This window comes from Triticum urartu, chromosome 7, assembly GCF_003073215.2.
Source record: "Triticum urartu cultivar G1812 chromosome 7, Tu2.1, whole genome shotgun sequence".
NCBI lineage: Eukaryota > Viridiplantae > Streptophyta > Magnoliopsida > Poales > Poaceae > Triticum > Triticum urartu.
Genome location: NC_053028.1, coordinates 7,204,148 through 7,219,268, shown reverse-complemented (window position 1 = coordinate 7,219,268; position 15,121 = coordinate 7,204,148). Strand labels below are relative to the sequence as shown.

The window sequence follows — 15,121 nt, the reverse complement described above, 5'->3', positions numbered from 1 at the left end:
TCTTTCACAACAAGATTGTCACGGATGAGGGTGAATGGGCATCAGCGCACACGCATGCTTTCGAGAAGCTCGGTGTTCAGGTCCTCCTGCCAGAAGAAGAGGTAGAGAGCATTGCCAACTTTTTGAAGATGCATCGACAACTGCAAGGTCAACAAGTGCATATGCAACTTCTGGACGATCTTGTTGAGCATATGGAAATAAGTAAACTTGTCTTTTATTTTATCGAATATGCATTATCACCAATATTTATGTTTAAACTATATTTGGATTATGTACTATCAAATATGAACTATTTGTATAGGTTCGCACTAAACTATGTTTGTCTAAAATGATCGACGTGCATGTGTTTATAGTGATTTGATGTTTTGAAAATAGAAACCGTGATTGCAAATGTCAAGATTTGATGTCCGTCCGGTCTGGTCCTTGTTCACGGGCGTGACCGCGGGTATAAAGGGCTTGGATTAGCAATTCGTGGTCGTAGATGCTCTAACACATAATAGGAAATTGGTTAGATTTGCTCTAGAGAAAAAACTGGGTCATCTTCAAATAAATCCCAGCGTGGGGAGCAAAACCTGGATACTGCGTGCAAGCACGGCCTGTCTGCTCGTGACCACTATGAAGCATCTTCTAGCTTCTGCTCCTAGTCCATTCATTCAAAAACAAAATAGGTGCTACTCCTAGCTGTGCACCCGCAAGCCCCACCCTGTCTCGATTCAAACGAAAATACTAGACAGATGACACTCCATGCACACGATGCATACACCATTTACAATCAGATGAATGTGAAGCACTTTATTCTCTAATTCAAACCAAAGGATTCGTGTTTCATTCGCAGGAATCATACTCCTATTTCCTCTTCCTTTTAAACCGAGGGACACAACATTTTTCCTCCAACCCACCAAATTTCTTTAGATGTTCAGAGCAACTCCAATAAACCGACCTAAACAGACGCGAGTTTTATCACATTTTGTTCGATTTGGGTCGGCCGTCCGCTCTGCCGTATCCGCTTTTTCATTTGCATCGGCTGATACGCCCAACGCGGAGGGAACGCATTTTTTGCATGTCCGTCCCTGCATTTCGCCGAACACGTAGCAAGCGTGGAGCATGCAGCGAGGCAAGGCGGGCGCGGCAGGCCTGGAGCATGCAGCGAGGCAAGGCGGGCGCGGCAGGCGTGGAGCATGCAGCGACGCAAGGCGGGCGCGGCGCAGCATGACAAGCATCTGGCGCGGGCGTGGGCGAGACGCAAGGCCAGCGGCTGCAGCAGCGAAGCTAGCTAGCTCGCGTGGGACGCCATGCACGGCCGGCACCCACCATCCAGCAGAGCTAGTTGCTGGTGTGGATGGCTCATGTGGATGCGTCAAGCAGGGAAGACGCGAGCAGCGAGTTTGCCGTCGCGCGGCTGGGCGCGGCGAGGCAAGGCCGGACAGGAACCCCGGGCGCCGCGAGGCGGCAGGGCGCGAGCTCCAGTGCTCCAACGGCATGAGGCTGTGGCTGCGCTCGCACGCCACGGCCAGCTCGGCCAACGGTGACGGGCCCGTGACTCGCTGCGCCTGCTCGCGGCACCCGCACCTTGCGCTGCCTCGCCGCGCCCGCTCGTGCGCCTCGCCGCTCGCCCTGGCTGCCTCACACGCCCCACGGCTCGCCTCCGCAGCCGCTGCTCTGCTCGTGCCCCGCTCGCGCGCGCCGCACCCCGCGAGCTCGCGCTGCTCTTCCCGTGCGGAACAACATGCGCGCGGCCTAGCAGTCGACGGCGACGAGCAGAAGGTGGTCGAGCGGGGCGGCGGGCGCGTCGGAGTAGTGCGCCTCGGCGTCGGCGCAGAGGAGGAGAGAGATGGGGTGGGATGGGCCAGCGAATAAAATAAGGAAAGGAGGTCGCCGGGTGGGTGACAGGTGGGCCTGACCCGGACACAGATGGAAGAGGTGGGCATAGAAAACGTCTGCTTTGTGTCCGCCTCAGATTCAAATGCAACCCAAATTTGAGACTGAAATGAGTTTGAGCGAACATAAAGTGAACGTAAAATGTAAATGGGTCTGCGCGTTGCGCGCTCGTTTTTGTTCGCGCGGACGCATACCAACGCATGCGGACGTTTTGTGTCCCTGCCTTGGAGTTGCTCTCGCAAAGTTCAAACCAACCTCTGGATGAAAATGCTCCCAGCCCTGAAAAAGTTTGAGGCCTCGTTTGGTTTAGAGGAATTTCATAGTAATTTTAGAGGATAGAATTTTTATAAATTTTTTTTTCTTTAAAGCCCTTTGATTCATATGAATGGATTCCTATTTCTACATAGGATTAGTTCCTATCCTTCACATTTCATAGGAAAATAAAAAAGAGCCTAGACTCAATGGAAAAATTCCTTTAATATCAACCAAATGACATCTTATTTTCTATTCCTACACATAAGATTTGAGATACATATCATCTCATTTCCTATAAAATTCCTATTCCTATAATAATCCTATCCTATGAACCAAAAGAGGCCTCAGAGTTTTGGCCATCGATTCAGCTGGCACAGAGTGAGAGACAGAGAGTGTGTGTGAATAGTGAGATTGGACAGCACGCGCCACAGTGCTCTGCATTCCCATCGCTGACACACGCACACACGCCAAAGAGCGGTCAATCCAATCCAGCCAGCAAAGCAAGCAAGCGGCGGCTAAATTTCATGTTTTTGACCCTTGTTTAAAACTTGTTCGAGATCTGACCTAGCTTTATAATTTTTTTGAAATCTAACCTTTTTCTAACCGCCAAAGCCCCTAACGGTAGGGTATAACAGCCCACCTCCAAGGCCCATGACGCTCCATTGGCCCAAGGCGGTGGTATGGTGCATAAAGAGGAGGGAGTTCGCAGTACCGCCGTCAGATCTACTCCGGCTGCTGAGAGGCAGGCAATCCACCTCTCTTGGATGGGATTGCTGCCGGTGATGACCGGAGTGGGTGGGGCATGGCGAGACGACGGCGTGGCTATCGAAGAAACTGAACAGGCGGTGAGGTGAGAGAGTGGAAGTGGATGTGAACTGACGAGGGAGGTGACGGGAGGGTGCGTGAGGAGTTAGAGCAACTCCAATGGGGTGAACCATTTCGTCCGCCCGTATCGGTTTGGGTTGGCGCGGACAAAATTGGCGGCCAAACGCGTCGACCCAAACGGACGCGCGTCCGTTTTTCGTCTGCGGGCGACCCATTCCCGGCCCAATTTTGAACCCGATTTGCGTCGGCGCGGACACAAGACGGACGCGCGCACGCCGCTACTCCTCTCCCCGGGCTCGCCGGTCGGTGACAGGCATCACCATTTCCCCCCATTTTCCTAAAAACACTCACGCGCGCGCTCCCGCCCCCCAACCAGCCATGGACGACACCATCGATCTCGACCTCGACGCCGCCGCCGGCCTCGCTTTCCTCGTCTCATCCGATGTCGTTGCCCTCTCCGGGAAAGGCAAGCCTCGTGCCCCGCGCAAGACCGCCACCGCGACCAAGCCGAAGAAGGCGCTGACGCCAGAACAGCGGGCAAGGAAGTCGGCCAAGAGGAAGGGCCGGAGGCACGCCGCGGACGCGAGGGATGAGGCCGCCACGCAGGCCGCCGCCGTCGCCGCCGCGCAACAGGAGTTCACTAATGCCCGCGTCGTGGCGGCAATGAGGAAGGTGCTCTACATGCTAGGGGTAAACCCTAGCCAGCACAGCCTCGTCCAAGCCGCCATACTCAAGGCACGTGGGGGGGGGAGAAAGCCATGGAAGATGTTGTGGAGGGCGACCCTGCACGGCCGCGGGGGAAGACTAACTCCAAGAAGGAGGACAAGCGAGATGCGACCACCAACGCCTTGATCGCAAGCGTGGACGACATGATGAATAAGAAGGACTCAAGGGAGGAGGAGCGCCGGCGTTTCAAGGCGGAGCAAATGAATGCTTTCATGGAGATCCAAAGGAGGAGGCTTGATCTTGACGCCGAGAAGCAAGCCAAAATGTTCGAGCTCGAGGCGGAGAAGCAAGCCAAGATGCTAGAGATCGAGGCCGCCAACGCCAAGATCAAGGCGAAAGAAGTGGCTCTCGTGAGCATGATGACCGGGGTGGAGATCATGAAGGTGGATATCAACACCGTGTCGCCAAGGAAGAGGCCGTGGTTCGAGAAGATGCAGGCCGACATGCTCAAGTTCGATGATGAGTGATCTATGACGGCGATGGCCATCTTTTTTGTATGCCGACAGGTGTGCCGGCATGACCACGGGTCCCCGCGATGGCGTGGTCGAACTCAAGTCCCACCCTTTTGTGTGCTGGCATGTGTGCCGGCCGGCTGGCGAGTGCGCCAGCATGAACTGTGGTGATATTTTATGAAGCCGGCATTGTATGCCGACGCTGGCATGATGCCAGCATGAAACATGGGCGCTGGCACGATCGGCAGCAAGCTTTTTTTTTATTTAAAAGTTGAATGCGGACATGAAATTGGTCGACGCGTTGGACGCATTGCCGACCCAAATGCAAAACTGGCGTCTAACTGGGTGGATGCCGGGCGGGCGGCCGACCCAAAGCGGACAAATGTGCCGTCCATTTGGATCGGCCCGTTGGAGTTGCTCTTATGAGCCATCATGTCCTCTCTCGCGCGTCTCCAGGCGTGCAGATGTTCGTCACACGTGGCTCGAGCGAGTCTGACTCGCAAAAAATGGCTGATTCGGCCGTTCCTCTAGAGCATGGGTCAAGCCTTCTTTGAGGTTCGTGCGGGTCACAAATTGAATGCGACCCAGGATTCTAAGGTCCTGTTTGGTTTCAAATAAGTCACTAACTTATAAGTCGAAAAGTGAAAAAAATAACTTATTTTACCAAACATACTTAATTTATAAGTCACCCCAATTTATAAGTCATAAGTTACTTCACCCCAACTTAAAACTTATAAGTCACCCTCTTTTACGTGGGTCCCGTCATCTTTACATAAAAAAATAAGGCGAAAAGGTGTGGTCAGATGACTTATAAATCAGGTGACAATTATACGGTCATGAATCTGACTTATTGGAATCAAAGAGGCCCTAGAAACGGGCCAGCATGGGAGCAAAACCTGGATACTGCGTGCAAGCACGGTCTGTCTGCTCGTGACTGGAGCATCTTGTTCTAGCTTCCACTCCTAGTCCATTCAAAAACAAATACTTACTAGGTTCTACTCCTAGCTGTGCACCCCCACCCCCAAGCTCCCGACCTGTCTCGATTGAACCAAAAGGATTCGTGTTTCACCCACAGGGATACATACTCCTATTTCCTCTTCCTTTTAAACCGAGGGAGCACAACATTTTCCCTCCGACCCACCAAATTTCTTCAGATTTTCACAAAGTTGAAACCAACCTTGGATGAAAAAAAAAAATTCAAAGTTTGGAGGAACTTTGAAATGAGGCTGGAGGAGGCCAACTGAAGATAGGGGCGATGGAGATGGTGAAGCATCCCTGGGAGATCTGATTTGAATTCCATTTTCTTCGTTTCCTTTCTTTCTGCTGGACCTATGTAATAATTCGGTTTGGACATGATGCTTTGTTGCCTCGAGACGTAAACTGCTTATGTTGGTCGTAGGTTATTCCGGCGAGGAGGGTAGATGCTTTGTACTAGTATTCAGGTCGTTCGAAAAAAACCTTTGTATTTCTGTGACTGGTTGCGGTCTGCTTCATTCTACTATAAAATGGGGCTTTCAAATTTTTCTTTCCAAATTTTTCTTTCTGCACTCCCGTCGCTGACACACGCACACATTTCCCCACAGAGCACAGAGCCCAGCCAGCAAAGCAAGCAGGCGGCACAGCTCCTCACAACAAGCACAAAGAAACAAGAGCCAAAAGCAAAGCACCAAACGCCTCTCAAAAGCCTACATTTCCACCCCTCAAAACCAAGAGCAGACGAAAATTGCCCTCGGAAAGCCGGAAACCCCCATGGAAAGCATCGACGCCGGGTCCATTTACCACTTTGCCCTCCACCACCACCTAAAGTCCTCAGCTTTGGCTCCATCCCCCTCCGACCCTCACTCCACTCCACTCCCCACTCCCCACTCACCGCCGCCGCTCCAGCTCCAATGGCCGCCGCCGCCGCGCGCGGGCTCTCCTGGCTCCTCCCGCTCCTTGCCCTCCTCCTCCTGACGGTTCTTGCCGCGGCGGCGAGGGACGAGGGGGAGTTGCGGGCGCTGGCGGCGCTGAGGGCGGCGCTGGACCCGGCGGGCCGGGTGCTGGGCTCGTGGGCCCGGGCCGGGGACCCCTGCGGCGGCGGCTTCGTCGGCGTCGCCTGCGACCGCGAGGGCCGCGTCACGGCCGTCTCGCTGCAGGGCCGGGGCCTCTCCGGCACGCTCCCGCCGGCCGTCGCCGGGCTGCGCCGGCTCCGGGGGCTCTACCTGCACTACAACGGCCTCAAGGGCCCCATCCCCCGGGAGATTGGCGGCCTCTCCGAGCTCGCCGACCTCTACCTCGACGTCAACCACCTCTCCGGGCCCGTGCCCGCGGAGATTGCCGCCATGGCGAACCTCCAAGGTGAGCTTTTCTTTCAGGGCTTGTTCTCGGCTCAGTCAGAGGATGAATCTTACCTGCATCTCCTTGGTTCTTTTCTTGGCTAGATGGTGGATTTCTTTTCCTGTCCGTTCTTTGCACTGTTTCTTCTAGAGTTTCTACTGCTTTTTTGTGTCAGATTAGGGTTTGGACTGTTAGGCTTGCTTAGATTTGAACATTGGGGGAAAAGTTGTATGAACAAACCCTAAAAAAACCTTGAATCCCAAACGGAGAAGCATCCAATCGCTCACTACTGCTGTAGCTACGGCCGTTTCTTTTCTTCCTTTGGTTGTTTGTGCCGAGATTTTGCAATACATCCAGGGCTTTATTTATTACAGTTCATTTCGAAATCTCCAGGCGGGTTTGGTCCATTTATTGACCCCACCCACCGTACCACTACAAACTTCAGATAATTTTTGGGAGAGAATAGCAGACGCCCTCATCAATTTGAAGATCCAGTGCTGCTCCTAGTACTGTACCCGTTTGTCGGCCTTAAATCTTCCTAGCAGCACAACGGTTTGCTTTTGAAATGGGCCACTGTGCTCCATTTTTTGTTCTGCATTTGAAATGGACACCTCGTTTTGCTTCTGTGCCAACCTCTCCTTTTGTATGCTTCCATTCCTGGTCGTCTTCTGGGAGCAGTGCGGCAGCCACGTGACCGTCTCATTTGATTTATTGGGGGTGCCTTGTTTGACTCTCCGTGGGTAAAGGACAAATGGTGTCTCTTGGAGTTGAAAAATGGGGCTTCACTTTAGTTTGGATCCACTTGGCTCTCTAAAGATCCCCTTTGTGTCAAACTTCAGACCAGATCTTGAAAAATGTACTAATGGAAGAACAAGATTGTAAGTACTTATGGATGAACAAGAACAGGATTTTTTTTTGTGAGGCCAAGATTTGTGTTCACTGTTGTATTATTGGAGTTGAAAATCTGCATTGTCAGTTTGACTCCTGCATAGGTAAAAGACAAATGGTGATTTCTGGGAGTTGAAAACTTGTGATTTTCACTTTGTTTGGAGCCACTTGGGTCTGTATAGATTCCCTTCGTGGCATCTTCTGGCCAGAATCACTACACTGGCTCTGTATTCAATTGGATTTTCTCTGATTTGATTTAGTTTTCTCATGTTTACTGTACAATATCCGTGTTCTTTCAGTGAATGTACTATTGAAAGGACAAGATTGTTTGTTTTGTGTTCTTTTGCGTCAAAGGGGTTGATTTGCATTGTGAAAGATTTAAATTCACTGATGTACTAATTTTAATTTACTCACCCATGGCTCTGCTCTTCGCTTGCAGTGTTGCAGCTGGGCTACAACCAGCTGACAGGCAGCATACCGCCCCAGCTAGGCAACCTGAACAAGCTTGCTGTTCTTGCGCTGCAGTCCAACCAGCTGACCGGAGCCATTCCGGCAACCCTCGGCGACCTGACTCAGCTGACTCGGGTCGATCTGAGCTTCAACAACCTATTTGGCTCGATCCCTTCAAAGATCGCAGATGTTCCGTCGCTTGAGGTCTTCGATGTTCGCAATAACACTCTATCAGGGAGTGTCCCTGCTGGTAACAAACAGACTCTTGCTCAACCTTTTTGGAGATAAAATTTTAACCTTCATCATTATATTAACTCCTGTGATTTGGTTTTGGATGCTAGGCTTGAAGAGACTGAATGGAGGGTTCCAATATGTGAACAACAAGGGGCTTTGTGGAGCAGAGTTCATTTCTCTTGATCTCTGTACATCTACAGAGGATGGGCTGAGGCCCAGCAAGCCTGAGCCTTTTGGCCCAGATGGCACTGTCAAGACAGGGCAAGTACCCCAGTCGGTGGATCCACACACGACGAAATCTGCAAAGGCCTCTGCAGGAGTTCTTATTGTTGGTGTTCTTGCTGTGGTCATCGGTGCCGCATTCTGTGGAATATTTGCATTCTCATATTATCGCCGGCAGAAGCAAAAGATTGGCAGCTCACTGGAGGTGTCTGATAGCAGGCTCAGCACTGACCATTTCCAGCAGAAGGAAGCTTGCCGAAGGAGTGCTTCTCCTCTGATCAGTGTGGAGTACTCAAATGGATGGGACACCATGTCAGGTGGAGGCTGCGGATCATCCGGTGAGGTTGGCGATAGCTTTAGGTTCAACCTTGAAGAGGTCGAGTGTGCGACTCAGTACTTCTCTGAGGTTAACTTGCTAGGCAAGAGCGGCTTTGCTGCGACGTTCAAGGGGATCCTGAGGGATGGGTCTGTTGTGGCGGTTAAGAGCCTCAATAAGACAAGTTGCAAGCAAGAGGAGTCTGATTTCCTGAGAGGTCTGAAGACGCTCACCATGCTGCGGCATGAGAACCTTGTTGGCCTGAGGGGCTTCTGCTGCTCCAGGGGGAGGGGGGAGTGCTTTCTTGTGTATGACTTCATGGTTAATGGGTGCTTGTCGCATTATCTCGATGTTAAGGAGGGTTCTGAAGCTAGTGTTCTTGATTGGCCTACAAGAGTTTCCATCATCAGAGGCATTGCAAAAGGTATATCTTTTGTAGCTCCTGTACTGTAATTGAAGATTGTTATGTGTGCAAGCTGCACATGTATTTTGGTCCTTACCAATCTGTTGTGCATTTGCAGGTATCGAGTACTTACACAGCAAGAAGAGCAACAAGCCATCACTAGTGCACCAGAACATATCGGCCGACAAAATCCTTCTCGACCACCATTTCGCCCCATGTCTGTCAGTCCCAGGACTGCACAAGCTCCTTGCCGACGATGTCGTCTTCTCAACCCTGAAGGCCAGTGCAGCTATGGGGTATCTTGCCCCCGAGTACGCCAACACGGGCCGCTTCACCGAGAAGAGCGACGTCTTCGCCTTTGGGATAGTTGTTCTCCAGGTCATCACGGGCAGGAGGGCCGTCTCACAAGTGAAGGTAGGCACAGCGTCCAGCGATCTCGAAGGCCTGATAGATCCATACCTTGGCGGCATCTTCTCGACGACTGAAGCTGCCAGGCTTGCAGAGGTCGCTGTGCATTGCACGTCCGAAGCAGCGAGCCAGAGGCCGACCATGGAGGCTGTGGTTCAGCAACTCAGCGGCTGATGCCGTGGATCGGAACCGAGCTGATGAAGATGTCTGTTGGGAGGCCTTTTGTAGTAGTAAGCTGGAGGACAGTGATGATCCAGTTGCCACCCAATGAGGTCTGAGGTCTTTTGTAGTAATAATCTGACCTGCTAATGTGGAACATGTCGCCATTAACTATTTAGTCACTTTCCTGGTGATCTCACCATTTCATGGTTAAGTATCACAATCTCTTCACAACTCGAATGCTGAAAGATTGTGTATCAATGAGATGACTTGAACCCTTGGTTAGCTAGATCAGCATGCCAAAATGTTGAATGTGTGAGCCATTTGGTTCAGGGATTTTAGCATCTGTGGTGTAAACTTTGATGGCTTTGTGCTACTGCCATAGTGCCATTGCCTGCATTCAAGTGCTCTGCCATATGTTTAAAGCATGGCAAATTTGCGGGAGTTAAAAACAATTTTGTTCTGTATGTAACGCACAACTGAAGCAACAATTTTGTTCAAAACAGGGCAACAATTGAAACAACTGAAGCAACAGCAACAGGTTAACAGAGCGATCAAGCAGATTTTATTTTTTTCAAAAAGGGGGTGATCCATTGCTCCGTATTCCCCATTCCCGGTGCCTTCTATGCCTGAACCAATAAAATTTAAAATTCTAATGTGTGAAGCTGTGCCAAAGAATGTACAGGCAAAGCCTGGACAAGTCTAAGGAAGATTCCTGGTGCCTTCCATGCCTATGCCAATAATGCTCCAATCTCTAATGTGTAGGGATAGAACAAAATCATGCGTAAAATGGGTCTGCAAACTAAAGGGAGAGAAGCAAAATGGCACATGTATGATTCATTTTGCTCAGCGGGGCTTTGCTCTTATAAAAGACAAGACCTAGGAAGTAGGCAGTGATATGAACTAGTTGGTTCACCGATAGATAACTGCTAAGAACCTGTTGGTTATGACATGGTCCTTGGGTAGGAATAGCATACGAGAGCTTTATCAATCCTTTATGCAAATGATATTTCATTTGAAATTAAATAATGTATTTAGCCAACAGACAATTTACATTGCACATACATATAAGAAAGCCCAACGATAATGTTCCATCCCCGGAGTCTAGAGAAGTGGATATGAAGTTTCCTACTAAATTTCTTGGCCTTGCATACAAAAGTGAAGCAATATGGAGCTTTGTTTATCTCGGTAAAGTGTATCGTGTTCTCTGGAGGAGATAAAATGATTCTTTGCTTTTATTGTTTCCCGTGAACATGTTATTTAGAGCAAATACATTAAAGCACTTTTGGTGTCACTTGCACATTCGGCCCTCCATCTAGTTATATTAGGTGTGTATGTTTTGCGTTTTTGTCCGCTGCTAGGGCAGAGTAGTGCAATTTTTTCAAAGAAAGCTGTTAATAATCTTGAGTCTAGAAGTAATTAAACATGGTAGGAAGAGTGTTTTTTTAGGTATGAAAGAGGTTTTCAACGGTATACTTTTTGTGACATGTAGTTTATGTTTATTAATTAAATTTATGGCCAAATTTAACCTAAAATACAAGGAGCCCAATAAACCCGAAAGAAGAAAGTAATAGCTAAAATGAACTATGAGATATCTGGTGTGGTAAATTATAGTTGTGAACCAAAATACGAGGGGCTCAATAAACCCGAACAGAGAAAGTAATAGCTAATATGAACAGTAAAATACCTGATATAGCATAGTTATGGTGGACTTGTGTCCTCGGGCTCCGCCGTTGCGATGACGTCTGCTCCAGCATCGGTGCGGAGCTTGGGAGGTAGTTCGGGAGCGGATGCAGATTGTGGTCTGCATCGACGACATCTGGAGGACGGAACATGTGCTGGGTTCGTGGTTGATGGATGGCAGGTATGGTTTCCTACTTCGGCGTCTTAGTCCTGATGGGGTGTCAGATCTGGAGCTTCTTTATTCAGCATCGCCATCGCCGCCGCCGAAGCCAAGACGTCCGACGATCCAAAAACCTAATCTATTAGGGCTCTAAACCTAAAGCAAAAACGATCCGCATGGCGGGATCCGGCGACACTCCTCATGACCGACGACCAAGAGGTCGCCGGCGGAGGAGAGCCGCTGAAAAACGGCACCGGAAAGTTGGCTCTCTTGGCGGCGGCTAGGGTTTTGGTCGCTAGTCAAACCCGTTCGTTCGTCGTTCAAGCCAACACACACGGCTTTTGACTTACCATCCTGATATAGTATAGTTGTAAACCATATTCTACTTAGGGCATCTCCAATAGAAGATATATAATTGAAGATGTAAAAGTAGGTGTTGTATAATTTACATCATCAAAAAGTGATTTTTACATCTCAAAAAAGTATCAACTTCAACAGATGATGCATTTTTGGTGATGTAAAGCTCCTACTCCAACAGATGATGTATTTGAAGATGTAAAACTAGTTCAACTACTACATAATTTCAAACATAGCAAGTTCATTTGAAGCAAACATAGTTCTAATTAAAACATAATTAAACATACTCCTACTTCAAACTACTACATCCATCAAACTACTACTACTACTACTAATAATACTACTCCAACAACTGCTACTAGTTCAAACAACTACTTCAACTACATCCAACATAAGACTATCCATCGTGCTCTTGAACTGTTCCCAGAACTCCTCCATGCCGGAGTTGTCGCACTCCTTGTCGTCCTCCTCCGAGTCACCCCAGTCCGTCGAGTCAGACTCGACGGGGATTACGATCCAGGGCCGGCCTCGTCCTCCTTCTTCACACCCCTTTTTCTTTTGCAAGGCCTCACGCTTCCAGAAGAACTCGCGCTCGGCCTGGAGATACTCCGGATGCTCCCGCAAACCTCGCCATCACCGTGCCGGGAGCAACACGAATCGCCAGCTTCTTCTTCGTCCTCTCCTCCACCCGGGAATTCTTTGGCGCGAGGAACTCCGCATCCGCCTGGGTCTCGATCTCCAAAAAGTTGAACTCCGTCCTCGGCCGGCTGACATGTCACACTGCCACGTCGCACGCACGCGTCGCCTTCTCGGAGGTGTCGTACGTGCCGAGCTCAAAGCGGTGGACTTCGTCAGAGAACTCGACTCTGTAGTTCCCGGATGGCGTCGACTGCACCCTGAAGAATGTTAGGCAATAAGCCACGGCTCAGGACAGGTCAGGCGCGGTGCACGTACGTGCGCGCGATGGCCGCGTCGGGTCCGATCGTGGAGAGCTTAGGCGTGTGTGTGTGTGCGCGTGTCCGAGGGGGTGTGTGTGTGCGTGTGTGGCATGAAGGCGTGTGCGTGTTAGTTGGCGCAATAGGCGCGGGTGTGGACCGCATCGGGCGCTAGACCTCGTCGCGCGGATCGCGTGCGTGCGCGACGGGAGTGCGGGCCAGGAGCGCGGGGACGTGGGGAAGTGCGCGAGAGGGGTGCGTCGGGGGCACGGTGTGGCACGCCAGTGGATGCGGATATAAACCCCCTCCCACCCGTGTGTTGTAGCTGAGGTGGTTGAGTTCGAGCTCACCGGAAATACACAGGAGCCGTTCGTGCGGCAAGGTGTTCGAGTGCCTTGAAATCCTCTATGTCCCTCCTCTCCCGAAATCTTCTTGTCTCCGGTGATAGCCATGGTCCGATGAGTAGGCTAGGCAACAACAAAGAAGCCCGTCTTGCTCTTTGGCAGCCTCTTTGGCGGCATGGCAATAACGGTGCGGCGGCGGCTGGGCTTGAATCGGGCAGCGACGCGGTGGCGTGGGCTTGAATCGGGCGGCGGCGAGGCGGAGTAGGCTTGAATTGGGTGGCGGGGCGGCAGAGTAACGCTTGGATCGGGTTGTACTGTAGAAATAGGTTTTCTTCTAAATGACCAAAACATAAAACTAGCTGCAAACAACAGAAGTACTCCCAGTAAACTGCTGACCTGGGCTGTACTGTAGCACATGGGTCAACTTCAAAATTTGAATCTCTTAAGGAAAATAAGAAAGGACATGAACAGTTACAATTGTCAGCAGCTTGTGGGCAGGATGCAGACGCAGGCGTGAGCACGCTGCTGCCCTTTTGCTGCCCACTGAGCAAACGTTGGGGCTGAATGTTGCCAATAGTACTGTCCTCCTTTCAGAACTTTGGTCGTGTAAATGCTGTCACAGAAATTTGGCACTATTGTTTCGTCGCTGTTAAAAATAGGAGCTCAAGCAATGACATTACTGACATGGACTGGAAAGGGTTGAATGGTCATGTTTCACTCTTGCTGCCAAGTGCATGGTAAAAAGAGCCAGCGATGCATTCGTCTAGGAAAACCAAGAGAAAATAGATGGTCACTCAAGTGTGAGACAAGGCATCCTGCCTAGGCAATGGCAGAATCTGCCCGTTCATGGGGACAACACAAGGATTTGTTTAAGCAAACCAAGAAAGAAAGTAAGCAAGCAACCATGGAAAGAAGCTGTGCACCATAGCATAATAATTATCTAATCACAACGCCATTGGGACGAGACAAATCGATCCTTACGCACGGTTTGCTGCAAGGATGCAAGGATGCAATGATGCAGCAGCCGTGGTGATTGACCCTCGTCGCTTGGCCCCAAAGTTTCACCCGTCTGCATGGAGTACGAGCATCCAACGTTGCATGGAGTATGAGCATCCAATGTCGAAAAATAAATTCTGAAGGAACACACAAATAAATGTAGTAGTAAGCTGGAGGACGGTAGTGGTCCAGTAGCCACCCAATGAGGTCTTTTGTAGTAGTAAGCTGACTTGCTAATGTGGGACATGTCTCCACCAATTCACTAGTCACTTTCCAAGTGATCTCACTTCTCGCCATTTCATGGTTATGTATCACAATCTCTTTGCCACTGGAATATGCTCAAAGATTGTGCATGTATGAGATGACGTGAAGCGTTGGTCTCTACATTAGCATGCAAAAATGTTGAATGTGTGAGCCATTTGGTTCAAGGATTTTAGCATCTGTAGTGTAAACTTTGATGGCTTTGTGCTACTGCCATAGTGCCATTGCTTGCATTCAAGTGCTCTACAGTATGTTTAAGGCCTAAAACATTTTTTTTTCAAAAGAATATGAATGTATAGCACAACTGAAGCAACGATTTGGTTCCAAACAGAAGGAGCAGCCCTGCAATCATGAATGTATTGCACAACTGAAGCAAGAGCCAAGAGGACTCTGGTTAACAGAGCGATCAAGCGGAGGATGGACAGGCATGACGACACGGGCGGAGCTACGTGCGGGCAAAACCGTGCCCTGGCCAAAAGCGAAAAACGAAAGTACAGTATGTAATTACGTATGCCCAGTCCCTGAATACGCAGCAGAGGTCTGCCGTTGGACTGCCTGCATGTGAGACTTCGGGTCAGATTTGGATACCCAGCACACCTCACACCCAGCACTGCATGGTGTACATCCAAACCCAGCACTGCATCGTGTACATCCAATTTTCGATTCAGCCAAGGCACGATGCTCCAGATTCAGCCACGCCAGGAGCAGCTGCACCGTCACACATGCACTGTGCACAAACTACTCTGTTCTTTCTTCTAGTTGCACTTCATGGCATCATCTCAAATTGTCAATTCCAATTTTCGTATAGGCTGCTTCATAAAAAAATCATGTAGGCTTGTCTGAAATTCTCAGT

At 50.0% G+C, this 15,121-nt stretch overlaps 1 protein-coding gene across 1 annotated transcript; it reads left to right on the top strand.

Annotated features, from left to right (window-relative positions):
• Positions 1-5,940: 5,940 nt before the first annotated feature.
• LOC125522228 (somatic embryogenesis receptor kinase 1-like) lies at positions 5,941-9,893 on the top strand. The gene is made up of 4 exons (XM_048687313.1): positions 5,941-6,473; positions 7,780-8,040; positions 8,132-8,986; positions 9,084-9,893. Exons 1-4 carry the CDS (start codon positions 6,026-6,028, stop codon positions 9,545-9,547), a joined length of 2,028 nt encoding a protein of 675 aa, XP_048543270.1. The 5' UTR covers positions 5,941-6,025; the 3' UTR covers positions 9,548-9,893.
• The last annotated feature ends 5,228 nt before the right edge of the window (positions 9,894-15,121 follow it).

Bases quoted from the DNA above. Each gene is read 5' to 3' on its own strand.
- LOC125522228 (XM_048687313.1), top strand. From the start codon at position 6,026: ATGGCCGCCGCCGCCGCGCGCGGGCTCTCCTGGCTCCTCCCGCTCCTT. The intron at 8,041-8,131 runs GTAACAAACAGA...TTTGGATGCTAG, and splicing joins ATCAGGGAGTGTCCCTGCTG to GCTTGAAGAGACTGAATGGA. The intron at 8,987-9,083 runs GTATATCTTTTG...GTGCATTTGCAG, and splicing joins CATCAGAGGCATTGCAAAAG to GTATCGAGTACTTACACAGC.